Raw genomic sequence first — 12,500 nt, 5'->3', positions numbered from 1 at the left:
ACTGTCTCCCATACATGTAAATAAACAAGTGCAATGTAAGTCACACAATACAATAACATGAAATGGCACAAACACAAGAATACAAAACAATACTATTTACAAATACTACATTGGTTCTATAACATAATTTTCTCAAAACCTTTTACCAAGGATTACTCTTCAAATTAGTAAATCATGCATCATATACAAGAAGCCTAGTTTAGTCTGCTCCATAAAATAAGTTCCATCCACATCATTCAGTGCTTTCACAAAATTCACATCAAGATGTGACCATTATGGATTTGTGTAATTTTTGTAGGTCATAAATGTTAACACATCTTGTAACAGAAAACTGCAGTAGTATAGAAAACAAATTTCCCTTACACCTTGTAGGGCCTAGGGGTATAGTATCACACAATCAAACCCATTGCTCTTATTTAGAGAAATTGCCACTAACTGGTTTGGCACCTAAGTTAACATTAAACATTTACATGTAAGGCATTCTTATTTTGATAGCCATTAAGTAACGTACGGAAATAAGAAAATGTAGTTGTCTGCACAGGACCATAGTAGCACCCTAGAGTCTAATGTTATGCAGTGCTTCTTCATTGGTATTATAATTATGTAAATATTGTAAATACCACAGTATTGTTTAACGTTATTGTAGGATGTTTACATTACGTGTACAGCTATGAAGCTTTATGAACCTAGTGTCCTTGTTTACTGCAGTTGTTACTGCTATTTTAAAATTATATTAATATCAGCATTAAATAAGAGATACAAACTATAGACAATTAAATGAAATTGTTAGTTGAAATAAGCATGTAAATTGTTCTATATTGTCATCTTATTAAAACCTGAAGGCAGTTGTATCATGGCGCAAAAGACTGTTTTTAATATGGAAAAATTAGGTGTCATGCAAATGTGTATAAAAAGATCTCATTGGAGGCTTTATAGCACATTTTTGTCTGGGAATAAAATTGCACTTTTTATTTTGATCAACATTGTACAAGTAATCTTAACAAGTTGAACAAATCCCAGTGAAGTACCGATAACATTCCCTTGAGTGAGGAAAGTAATTTGCAATTACTTAAGTTTTTCATTCCTTTGCTTGTAGTGCAACATGCCTTGGTGCAGCCACCCAACAAACTTTTTTACAAGTTTAATAGCCAACCAGAGAGCCTTTCCAATGTTAAAAACACCACCACGAAACTGTTAATCTTATTTGTAAACAAAGTTATGGTGTTTGCGGCAAGATACAGAGCCAACAAACTGGTGAAAAAGTTTGTTGGGTAGTTACACTAAGTGCGTCGAGCTATAAAGATTGGCATAAAAATACTTGCACCACTTTCTCAACAAATCAGATATAAAACCAAAACCAAGTTTTTCAGAGTTTTGTACTGGCTATGGGTAATTGCTTTAACTTATGAATGGTTGTATGGCTTGTAAGGGGCCAATTATTTTGGGAGAGAACACAATAACCCACAGTTACAGCTGTGTGGATCAGTTGTTTACAAATTTATTGTCATTTGACAAATAAAATTTCATAAATTTATTTTCTTTTTTTTGGTTAATTTCTTTATCCTTTCTCTTTCCAGTCTTTCCTTTAACTCTTCCCTTCTTCTCAATTCTTCTTCCTCTTGTTTTCGTTTTTCCTCTGGGCTTCTGAAATGTATTAATTTTTGAAGACCAAAAATTCCTTAAGTGTTTCCTTTTCTAATGATAAAATCAAATCTGGAAAACTGAATTGGCGAAAGCAAGGTACATGTACCTTTTCTCCTCCTCGTTTTCTTCTGGCCAAACAACACCTCTCGGTTTTGAAAATTTCGGACGACGAACTTTGCTTCTTCAAACATAGAAAAACGAATATATTTAGCTAGCAACTGAAGCCAATTGCCTTGAAAATAACATTTATTAAAAGCAAAACAAAACAAAACCCGACAATTAAATGCACTACCTTTGTTTTGGCATTCCGCAAGTTAATTAAGAAACAAAACAAGTCGTAACCATTGAGCCGGAAAATGTAAAACACGGAGGGGAAAATTCCCGCGCTTTTTGAGGACGCGACCGGTCGACACAGCATCAAATAAAGAGCGGGAAATTTGTGGTCAAAAAAATGTCTGACAAAAGGAGAACACTTGATCGAAATATTCGCAAATGACAGCTCGAGAATCTGTTGATCAATTTAACTTACAGTGAAGTTCGACACATTTAAATATGACAGTGTAGAATGAACAATCTACCCCTAGCCCTTGACGTTGTCCTGTCAAGAATTTAATATCGTAAATAGAGTACCATGACCTTTGAGTTAACCGTTTAATGCTCATAGGTCCGTTGTTAAATAATCGTCATAATATTTCATCAATGAAACAAATAAACTACACAAAAAAATAAAAACTAACCTGAGGCAACTGTCAAAGTTCTCCGCTAGGTTGGTGGAAAGCGCCAACAGTCAGTACCGCCGTATCTAGTGTGTTATACGAAACCATAACGCGATAAAACCTCGAAGTCGTCTTGCAAATACTGACAAAAAAATCCACTCTCATACAATCGAGATTGGTGCAAACTGAAACCAGGTGTGTAATCTTCTTTTGAGTGCATGGGCTAATGGACAGCATTCCTTGATGAGCGGAGCTAGGAGAATGAGAAACGAGTGTCGTTCTGGACGGATCCTTCCTGTCACCTTCCATAAAATCTACTTCTGAACCATTTCACTGGTGAAAAAGATCCAATATAAACATTTCCACTCGACAAACGCACTCTGTTGAAAACAATAAGACTTTTCAACGTAAAATTGGACTGAGGCAACCCTATCAATTTTGAGCGATTGCGAACAACACGTAGACAAAGACTGTCAGGCGCGAAATCATGCTTCGGTAAAACGTCGAGAAGAAACTGCTAACTATTAAAGTTTTCAATACAACAGGAAAAACAGAACTTACCAGTATATCGGGCTGTTTCCGACGATGACCTTTTCAGCACATTCGACACACATACCGTCGAAAGTTATAAGAAATAGCCAAAAAAATGCGGGGACGTAACCGCACAACGAAAAACTTTGCTCCCACGTGATGGAACGAAAAACACAATTACGACCAGCGGACTCATCTCAAAATCTACCGCTGCAACGTTATAGCGCGGGCTTTAAGTGGATCTGGCAGCCCAAGAATGAAACGCTCGTGTGTTTCGCTCATGAATTATTAATGAATTTTGAAGATTAAATTTGCATGTATAGAAAATGGCCTTGACCAATGGTCTCTAATCCATCCCGAAAGCTATTGACTGCTCAAAAAGTTGATTGGATCGGAACGTCAACGATTCTGGGGCCCGTTTTTCGGGTGTCACAATTCCCTCTGTATCTCAAGAACGGAGAGGATTTAAGTCGTCAAACTTCACAGCCAGTTTGCTTTTTGTTGTCTTGAAAACATTTTAAAAGATCGGCTTTCCTGAACAAGCGGTTGGCAGGTTCACAAATGGCTTTTCGGGCCCGAAAAGTTTTCGTGACTTTCGAGAAACGGGACCCTGGTCATAAGAATGTGTTCGTGTGTAAGAGTCTCCCCTTTCCCGTCCCCACGACAGGATGAAATTCTTCTTCAAAGAAAGAGAATTAAAAAATCCACTGAGAAATGCATGCATAAAAATCGAAACAAATATGTATCAGACTAAAGATATTGAAATTCAGACTTTAATTTCACATCGAATGTAATTAATTATCTCAAAGAGAAAGGTGAATAAATTTCACATTTTTGTAACACGCTTTTCGAGCATATTTTAAGAGGACATACATATGTTGTTCACAGGCTGGGTCCATTGATGGACTCGAGGATTTATTAGGTATTTTAAGAAACGTCGAGGCTGCGTCAACAAAAACGCCACGAAAAATAATAATATTGGTTGAAAGAAGAGCCGGAGAGGAAGAGGCGAAGCGCACATTTTCGCGGTACTCTGCATAGAAGCGATGTGAAATCACCTAATCTTCCGCTGCTCGTCAAAATTATTTCGTCTCGTTATTGGGGTTCTGTGGGAGGCGCGGTGTCTTATGGTTGGTGTGCTCGACTCCGGATCGAGTGGTCCGGGTTCGGGTCCTTGTCGGGGACATTGTGTTGCATGTGTTCTTGGGCAAGACACTTTACTCTCAAGGTGCCTCTCTCCAACTAAGTGTATAAATGGGTACCGGCGAATTTAATGCTGGGGAGGGGGAGTAGAAATACTCCTAGTCGCTTCATGCCATGGAAACCGGGATAAGCTCCAGTTTGATAGGCCTTCTGGCTCGTATGCAGAGACTTCTTGGGGCGCTCTCTCGCTCTCTCGTTGTTTGTTACTGATATTACATTTCGCCCGTTTTCTCTTGCTTGTCGCTCTCTTTCAAGTTGAGCATCGCTCGTCGCCTGCTTTCTAGTAATTTTCTCTCTCTCTTTCTCTCTTCTTTCTTCGTTGTATTAAAAGAAAACTTGGCTTGTCCTTTGGTTGTCTTCAAAGCAGCATTTTTTCAAAGGTTTGGGTTGTTTCAGCTATTGTAGCCTTCACCCCTATACCTCTCATCCCCTACCCTCGCCCCCTACCCCCTACCCCCAAAATGTGATGCAAAACATTTTGGCAAATTAAGAAGAACGCCGATTACATACTTTGTTCTAAGTTTCATGGACATATGGACAAATGCTTTCCTTCAAATAATTTTGTGCATGATAATTAGGTTGGTCAAAGCTTAATACACTTGAAAAGGACCGTTCATGTCCATCCGGCACGACCTTTCCATGGCAGAGTATCACCCGTGCACACCTCGTTTTGCAAAATATGTTATTTATTTGTGTAGGTACGATTTCATGACACACCGACTTTACGAAAAAAAGTGATCATAGCTTCGAAATTTGCATTGAAATGATTCCTGTATATCAAACTGTTAGCTGCAGCGTAGAATCAGTAAAATGTTTGATAGCAGTGATATAGGGAATTTCATCCTATGGCCAATTCTCCTGGCCTGAGAATTCCATATGCGACTGAAATGGGGATGCCCTCGTTTTTGGATAGAGACAATTGTCGTTCTGAAGGACGGGAACAGGTTTATTGTAGAAGCGATTAAATCCATGGTTTGCAAGCCAGCTTTTCACTTCCTCGTCATACAGGCTTTTGAAAGAGTCCACATCTCTAGCAAGAACGTACAACTGGATCTGCATGCTGTCGGAGACGATGGAGTACTGGTACAGATTTTTTCCCGTCTTCGATACCGGACCAAGCTTCACCACCCAGTCTGTTGAGAGAAACCAGAAGCTGATCAAAATAGTCTGGTTATCTCGTGGCCAAATAAAAATTTCTTTCAAACACCATGAAGCGTTCTTAATATGCCTTGGGAAGATTATCAAAAACTGTAAGGATTCTATGCTGCGATCACTGGCATTCGAGCTGGTATGGTACCCGTATGAATCTGGACTTTTCCCGATGAAAATGTTGTTCTTAATTTCCCACTATTTTGTAATTTTGTTTTGGGGCAACGAAGAAGTGTATTTGTTTAGGTAATCGCATGATTTCCAGTGCACTTTGTAATGACTGCTAATTTTTTTCAAAGACGAATAACATTTCACTAGCCCGTAGGGAGACTGCAATTTGTAGTCTTTGAAAAAAATTGCTAGTTCACAGATAAATCATGTGATTACTCATCAATGATATGCAGGAAAAAAAATCGAGATTAATCAGAAAAAAAGCACTTTTTTCTGGGGATTGTGTCGTATCTCATTGAACGGTCTTCAGGATTGGCCAAAAGAACAATAGAACGAACAAAGATAACAATGGATTTGGCACAAAAAACTATAGGAAGTACGACACTATACAACCAATGAAATATAGTGAGCTGGTGACACCAATGTATAATAATATCATTTGTTAAAAGAGGAAAAATAATCGTGCTGCACTTACGGCACGCATTTAGAACATATCATTGTGGTGCCCTGCCCAACAACGACGTGATGTCACCAAATTTGAGGTTTTGACGACAACGATAGCGCACAAATGTGAATCTTCCATTCTCTATTTTTACTCTATTTCACTCTGAAACCGCTCTTACCTATTTATTTTTAGAATACTTTGTCCACAATTTACGACGTGTCCAAGATATGGCGATATTGCAAAGTTATGTTTTGAATTGACGTCTTCATCGACGTCAACGTCAACCTCGTTCACAGGTTTCTCTAGTAGGAGAGAACCCTGGGAACAAGGTTGCGTCGACGTCGGCGTCGTAGATCTTAAAGTGGTACTGTGATCAAATTTTTAACCCTTGATTTTTTGAGTATATCACATAGAATTCCATGAAAGAACAAAAACGCCATTTACCGTTTGCAAATATCTTCATTAGTTCCGGAGATATTTAAGTTTGAAAAATGGGTAAAATATGCAAATGAGATGACTGATGATGTCATACAATCAACCCAATATTATATTGAGTATATAAATAGAGCTATCTTGGCCAATTTGTAGCGCAGACCATTGAAACTTGGTAGTCTAATAGTTCTACAGGAAACACACCTATGGCTGTAAAAAATTCTGTTCCCATAGCAACTCACTCTTTTCCAGTCCCCACCCACTTGATTTCAATATGTTAGTGATTTTTAGCTTGAAAAATGTTAAAACAAGGCCACAAACTCGAGCTAACATATTTATATGCTTGCTGGATCATGCATATGAAGTGCTGTTAGCAAATATCCAAATGGAACGCCAAAGGTGGCCAGAAAAGCTTTTAATATGGGGGAGGTCTGGAACCCAGTATGATGCCATGGTAACAGAACTGTTAAGCTCATATTGTGGAGAACATTTAGTAGAATCTTACTGCAAAAATTTCTGATACAAATTGGCTAAGATATTTCTTTTTATCATATATGAACAAAATTTGGTTGGGTGTATGACGTCATCACTTGGCTAATTTGCATATTTTAAAAACTCTAATATCTCTGGAACGAAAAGAGATATTTGAAAAAAGTAAACAGCGTTTTTCTTCTCACGCAGACTACTTGTTTATGTTTCAAAATGGCTTAGATTGGAAAGATGCGATTTTCGTCATAGTACCACTTTCAAGTCCCGAGTTAGTGATTTCGCGTCGTTGTTGGGCTCAGTACCATAAAAATATGTGCTAAAATGTTTGCCACACGTGCAGCACAGTTATTTTTCCTCTTTCAATCAATGATTATGTTTTGAGGTGTTGTCGTTCCCGTAGCTGTCGTCGCTGCTGCGCCCATATTGTAGAAGTTGAACGAAGTGCGGGAATAGAGCGTTTTCACTCACTTGACTAAGGGTGCGTTATATTGAGCGTATTCCGAAATAGGAATACATGGAATAGAAGTTAGAAATCCTTCGTTTTTACGGAGATTCACATTAAAACTGTCCAGCAACTGCTAAATGTTATTTTAAACATATCTTTATTATCCTTGTTGCTTCAAAACGCTAGGCATACCGTTTAAATCATTACTCCAGCTATCCTTATTCCGGAATAGAGCTGAATAGGGTCAGTCGAACGCACCCTAAAATGAATGCTAATTTGATGAAACAAAGGAAACTAATTGCATAAAAATAGAGTTCAATTCCCAGAGGATTAGTTTGGAACACCAACATGGCCGCCGTTTCTTTGTTTTGGAACACCAAAATGGCAGCCGTGACGTCATGTGAAAACGCTCTATACCGGTTATCGATTAACACCAATGATAGCTATTGCATTTTACAATTTAACTTACATGGAGTGTCAAGGGGTACTCCGTCCAAATGAAGTGTGAGTTTTCCTGGTTGTTTTGTGTCTTTTAGGTAAACATATCCTGTTATATTTTTACCCTCCCCTCTCTCAGTATAGAGTCTTTCACTGTTCAGCACGCCAATTTTGCCGTCTTTTCGAAGAGTATCTGAAATGAGAAAAAAAGGAATGAATTTTTTTAGCATTTTGTTTCCAATAACATGAAGAACTTTTGTCATCGGGACTGCAGGCGACGAAATCGGCGCAAACGATCACGATTACTTGAATTAAATGCTGAGCACTGTGGTTTGGACAAGAGCCCATTGCTGTCTTCTTCTGGTGAAGGAGGCATATAGAATGGATGGGCAAGAAATAGAGGCAAGAGACCAAATCCCCCGGCATAGTAGACCATCTTATGATGAAAACTGCATGTTTGAAATCTATCATTAGCTCTTTGACGTCGTTGTTTCAAGGACGACGCCGTATTGGTCAGGCCAGTTATTTAAGGGCCGGATAACTTTATCCAGTGGATATAAGTCAATGTCCAGAGTTTTAAATATACTTCACGTTAAAGGTTGGTCAAAATATTCTTACACACCTTTCAACTAGATCTTCTTGGAAGGTGCATATTCACAGTTACGAAGGGAAATACTGAAATCTTTGTAGTATTGAAACTGACGGAGAATGACTTATCCTCCGGAGAAAGTTATTCAGCCTTTAGTTAGTGTGAAAATGACCTTGCGGTCATGCCAGAAAAGCGATAAAAATGGGCAATTTTTTGAAGTAAATTATACTACTTTACACAACCTTTTCATCATGCATTATAATATATTTAGTTAACCACTATTACTGCCCCACTGAGCCTTGATTAATTACTCATCTTAAGCTTTTAAGTATGTTCATCAAAAAATTCTGATAGCGTCCATTGGGCACTTCAGGAAGTCTGAGCGTTTGCGTTGAGCATGGGGTCTGCAGGAAACAGAGTGGTTTCCATGACCTCCGAAATTAATAGATGGTTCGCAACCAATCTCTAGAGACACGGATAACAATGATTTAATGAGAAATTTGCTGAAGGACGAAAAAGAAAAAAAGAGCCACTGAGAAATATTTTGTTTTCGTCCACCAACGGCAGGATGACGTAATGTGAAAACCATCTTATATGAGAGGTTTTCACGTGACGTCATCGGCGCCATGTTGGTCGACAAAAACCAGAGACCTCTCGTAAGCCTCTTTTGTTCGTCCACCAGAAGTCGCACATTTCTCTATTGTTTATTCGTGTCTCTAGAGGTTGATTGAAAACGTCCTACACTCGGTCAGCTTTTGTGATTCCTGGGCCTGTCCAGGCTTGAAGCTCTAGCGGTAGAACAACGACTTGATCCAACAAATTATTATTATTATCATTATTATTATTATTATCATCTTTACTTTTAATTTTACTTACAATCCGCTGTCACGCAAACTGCATTACGCTGAAAGCTTTCGAGAACAATTTTGTCACTGTACATCTGACAAAACCGAAAGAAACAACAAATCAATTAACAACACTTGTGAGGTTGAAAAATGGCTACATTGTCTGAACACTCCTTTATAAACACGAGCCAAGGCTAGTTGCTTTGTTTAACAATGACCTTGGGCCCTACCTCTGGCTACGTATAGAACTGTGTTTGTGGCGAAACACCTTGGTTGAAACCTTGTTTACATTCGAAAATTTACATGTAAAATGAGCCGGCAATAGAAAAATTATTGCAGTTCTTTGCTTTAGTGAATTGCATGCCATGCTTGGCAAGATATTGAATACCCGAGCTGTGAAATCCCTTGCGATTTTTAACCTTTATTTTTGTTTCAATGATGAGTGAAAAAAGCGTTTTCTAGCTACGAAAGGCCATTTGGGGTGTGGCCTCCTAATGTGGCCTTACAAGATAGCAAAATTTGAAGAGAACACTCGACAACAACAACAAAAACGTTAAAGCTTATCTTCGGTGTTGACTAAGTATTTTTCCTAATACTTCGAACACCGAACAATAAATGGTTGAAAAACTGCACTTAGCCGTGCAGAAATAGGCTGAGTAACTTCCTGAATGACATGTGACATTGACGTGATTCACGTTTATTTCAAAATCCACCACATGACTCTTTATGTTGACAAACGGATGAGAGAGTCGTATTTTCCCCGAGTTTGTCATGGTGGTTTGTTTTCATAAATCGACATTTTTTATATCATCAGGCGCAAAACGATTTTTTGGACTTCGTATTCTGGGCGTGTCGTTGACTGCCCAGCAGCCGCCGTTTCTCGCTATTGTCCGGTCGCAACAAGAAATACGCCTCTGTAGCCGTGTTTTCACGAGCGGTTTTTCAGGTCGCTTAGCGAATGACAACCGAAAATTCCGTGAAAACAGCCCTTTTACCAAATCGCTTAAAGTTAAGTGAGTCGGCAAATTTCAATAGAATTCTCATTAAATTTAAACCAGTAAACCAGGCAGCTTAACAGAGTTGGCAATTACTTTCAGCCAATGAGGAGTCGCTTGCGGTTATTCGAATCGTTAAGACAACAGGCGTGCTATTTTGATTATTATTTTTAGTGTAATTGCACGTGCTCTCTCCTCATTTAATCTTACCGGTAAAAACACGTATCATTTTAAAGTCGCTTAATTAACGAAGTCTGCAAACAAACCACTTTCAGGAATGTTAAGCGAGACAACAGCTGCCGTGAAAACACGGTCAAAATGCCTTATCTTGAAATATTTTTGCTCAAATCAGTTATGATACACCAATTCATTTACTTTTGCCTCGTAGAAAGAAGAAGAGTTTTTATAAACAACTACGGGCAACGACAACGGTACAAATTAAACAAGAATATTATAAGAGAAAAGTAATCGCTCTGCACGTGCAGCACGCATTTTAGGTCATATCTTTGCATTACTCTGCGTCACTCTTCATCACATCAACATGATATCACCAAATTTGAGGTTTTCACGACAACGTGAGGTACGGATGTGAACCCTGCATTCTTTATTTTTGTTCTAAAACCGCTCATACCCAATTTATTTTAGGATACTTCGCCCACATTTTACGACGTAAACTAGATGGAATAATCGCTGAAGACCTATGATAATACAAAGTTCTATTTTGAAGTGACCCTGTTGTTAACATCGCCGTTGTATACAAAAACAATCGCTCTGCACTTGCGGTGTGAAAATTTGTACATTTCTGTTTAATTCTCTGCAAAGCTACGAGGTGAAATGCCCAAATCTCAAGCTCTGGGGACAACTTGAGCACATAACGACGAATTTTTTTTCGCCTGGTTTCACCACGGTAACCTTTCCTCCCACTTCAGTTCCTAAATAGTTCGAGTAGTTTATAGAAGTTCGACGAATTGGACTAAAGACAAAAAAATTTAAAATTGCAAACTTTTCGTTGACGTCCCCGTTGTAGATCTAAGGTTCCTAATCTAAATGCTGGAGAGATTTGTACCTAGCACGATGGGTTATGCAAGTTATGTAATACCTGATACCAGCGACCAATATACTGTGACATATTCAATTGAGGAACTGTGTCGATTCCGAAAGCTTCGTTCCAGCCTACCAGCGCGAAAAAGAGAAAAGCTGCTACTCTCATAGCGATATCTTCAGATGACCACTTGCAATAAACAAGGTTCTAAGGAGACGACTCGCATAATATGAGAAATTTAAACAAGGGGGGCTTTTTATACACGACTCCTTAATCACGTGTTTAAAATGTGTTTTTTGTCACAACTCTCGCCGATGGTAACCTTTGCACGCCGAAGCAATTAGCCTGATTATGGGCGTGGTTAGTCTCCTAAGAAAGTAGGAGTGCGTTCGATTGGGAAATCCGGATTTACATCTTAAAATCTGGTTCTTCGAATTTCCAGTCGAATACAAAATCTGAAAACGGATTCGTCAATTGGAAATCCATGCCAGGAAAGATTTCAATTAGTGGAATCCGCGACAAAACCCGTTTTCAGATTGTGTTCGATTGGAAATCTGAAGATCCAGATTTTGAGATCTAAAACCGGATTTACCGATCGAACGTACTCTAGGTGTCCAGATTTGCGTTTACAGTTGGTGATAAACAAAACACTACAGTCACGGCCCTTTTACTTGTTTTCCGAAACACGTTCAAAGATCAATTTTTCAGACTAAACAAGTGTTAATTTTTCAAATTGTTTTTGGGACTCAAACTGTGACACTTTCCAGGCAATTTTGAAATAGAACCCCGGAATTTCAGAAGGCAAAGGGAAGGAACTTCAAGCTGAAAAAGAAGAGAAAGAAATACATGGGAAGAGGATGATGCCTGGAAAGACCGTAGAACAGGTCATTTCTTTGGCACGTCCTTTACTTTGAAACGTGACCTAATTAAATGTACCAAATTTGACAAACCGTGATGTTCCCGAGTCGACAGCCGACAACTAGCTTATTTATCACGTTGATGAGGTTTTCTAAAATATGTTATTTTTTTAATATGTAGACAAAACAACTTAGACGTGATTTTGTAAAAGAAATTATATTTTTCAAAGTCTCTGGACTTGCCCAACCTATGTCAAAACTTGCCATGCCATATGGTCTGATTTGAATCAGATGAGTGCTCTTTAATAAATTAATTCCCAAAGGATTGGTGTTGGACCATTTAAATGATTACACAGCAAAAGGTAGATGAAAGGAGTAGAAAAGAATTCTACAAAATGCGTACAGGGTAGTTGATGGTATTTGGTACACCAATTGGCACTTGGAAAGGACTAACCTTTTGAGATTTGTACGAAAGCTAATTTAGAAGAGAAGTATGCGAGCGAAAAGTA

General features: G+C 38.5%; 1 protein-coding gene and 1 pseudogene across 1 annotated transcript; one reads left to right on the top strand and one right to left on the bottom strand.

The window, feature by feature from the left end:
* Window positions 1-2,376, top strand: part of LOC138027920 (uncharacterized) — an 8,430-nt pseudogene extending 6,054 nt beyond the window's left edge.
* A 2,386-nt stretch (window positions 2,377-4,762) lies between these two features.
* LOC138027921 (outer membrane lipoprotein Blc-like) lies at window positions 4,763-11,377 on the bottom strand. The gene is made up of 4 exons (XM_068875541.1): window positions 11,192-11,377; window positions 9,129-9,192; window positions 7,695-7,856; window positions 4,763-5,227 (listed from the first exon to the last, which is right to left on the bottom strand). Exons 1-4 carry the CDS (start codon window positions 11,300-11,302, stop codon window positions 4,938-4,940), a joined length of 627 nt encoding a protein of 208 aa, XP_068731642.1. The 5' UTR covers window positions 11,303-11,377; the 3' UTR covers window positions 4,763-4,937.
* Window positions 11,378-12,500: the final 1,123 nt, after the last annotated feature.

This window comes from Montipora capricornis, chromosome 12 (genome assembly GCF_036669925.1).
Source record: "Montipora capricornis isolate CH-2021 chromosome 12, ASM3666992v2, whole genome shotgun sequence".
Classification (NCBI taxonomy): domain Eukaryota; kingdom Metazoa; phylum Cnidaria; class Anthozoa; order Scleractinia; family Acroporidae; genus Montipora; species Montipora capricornis.
This window is presented reverse-complemented; position numbering and strand designations above follow the sequence as displayed.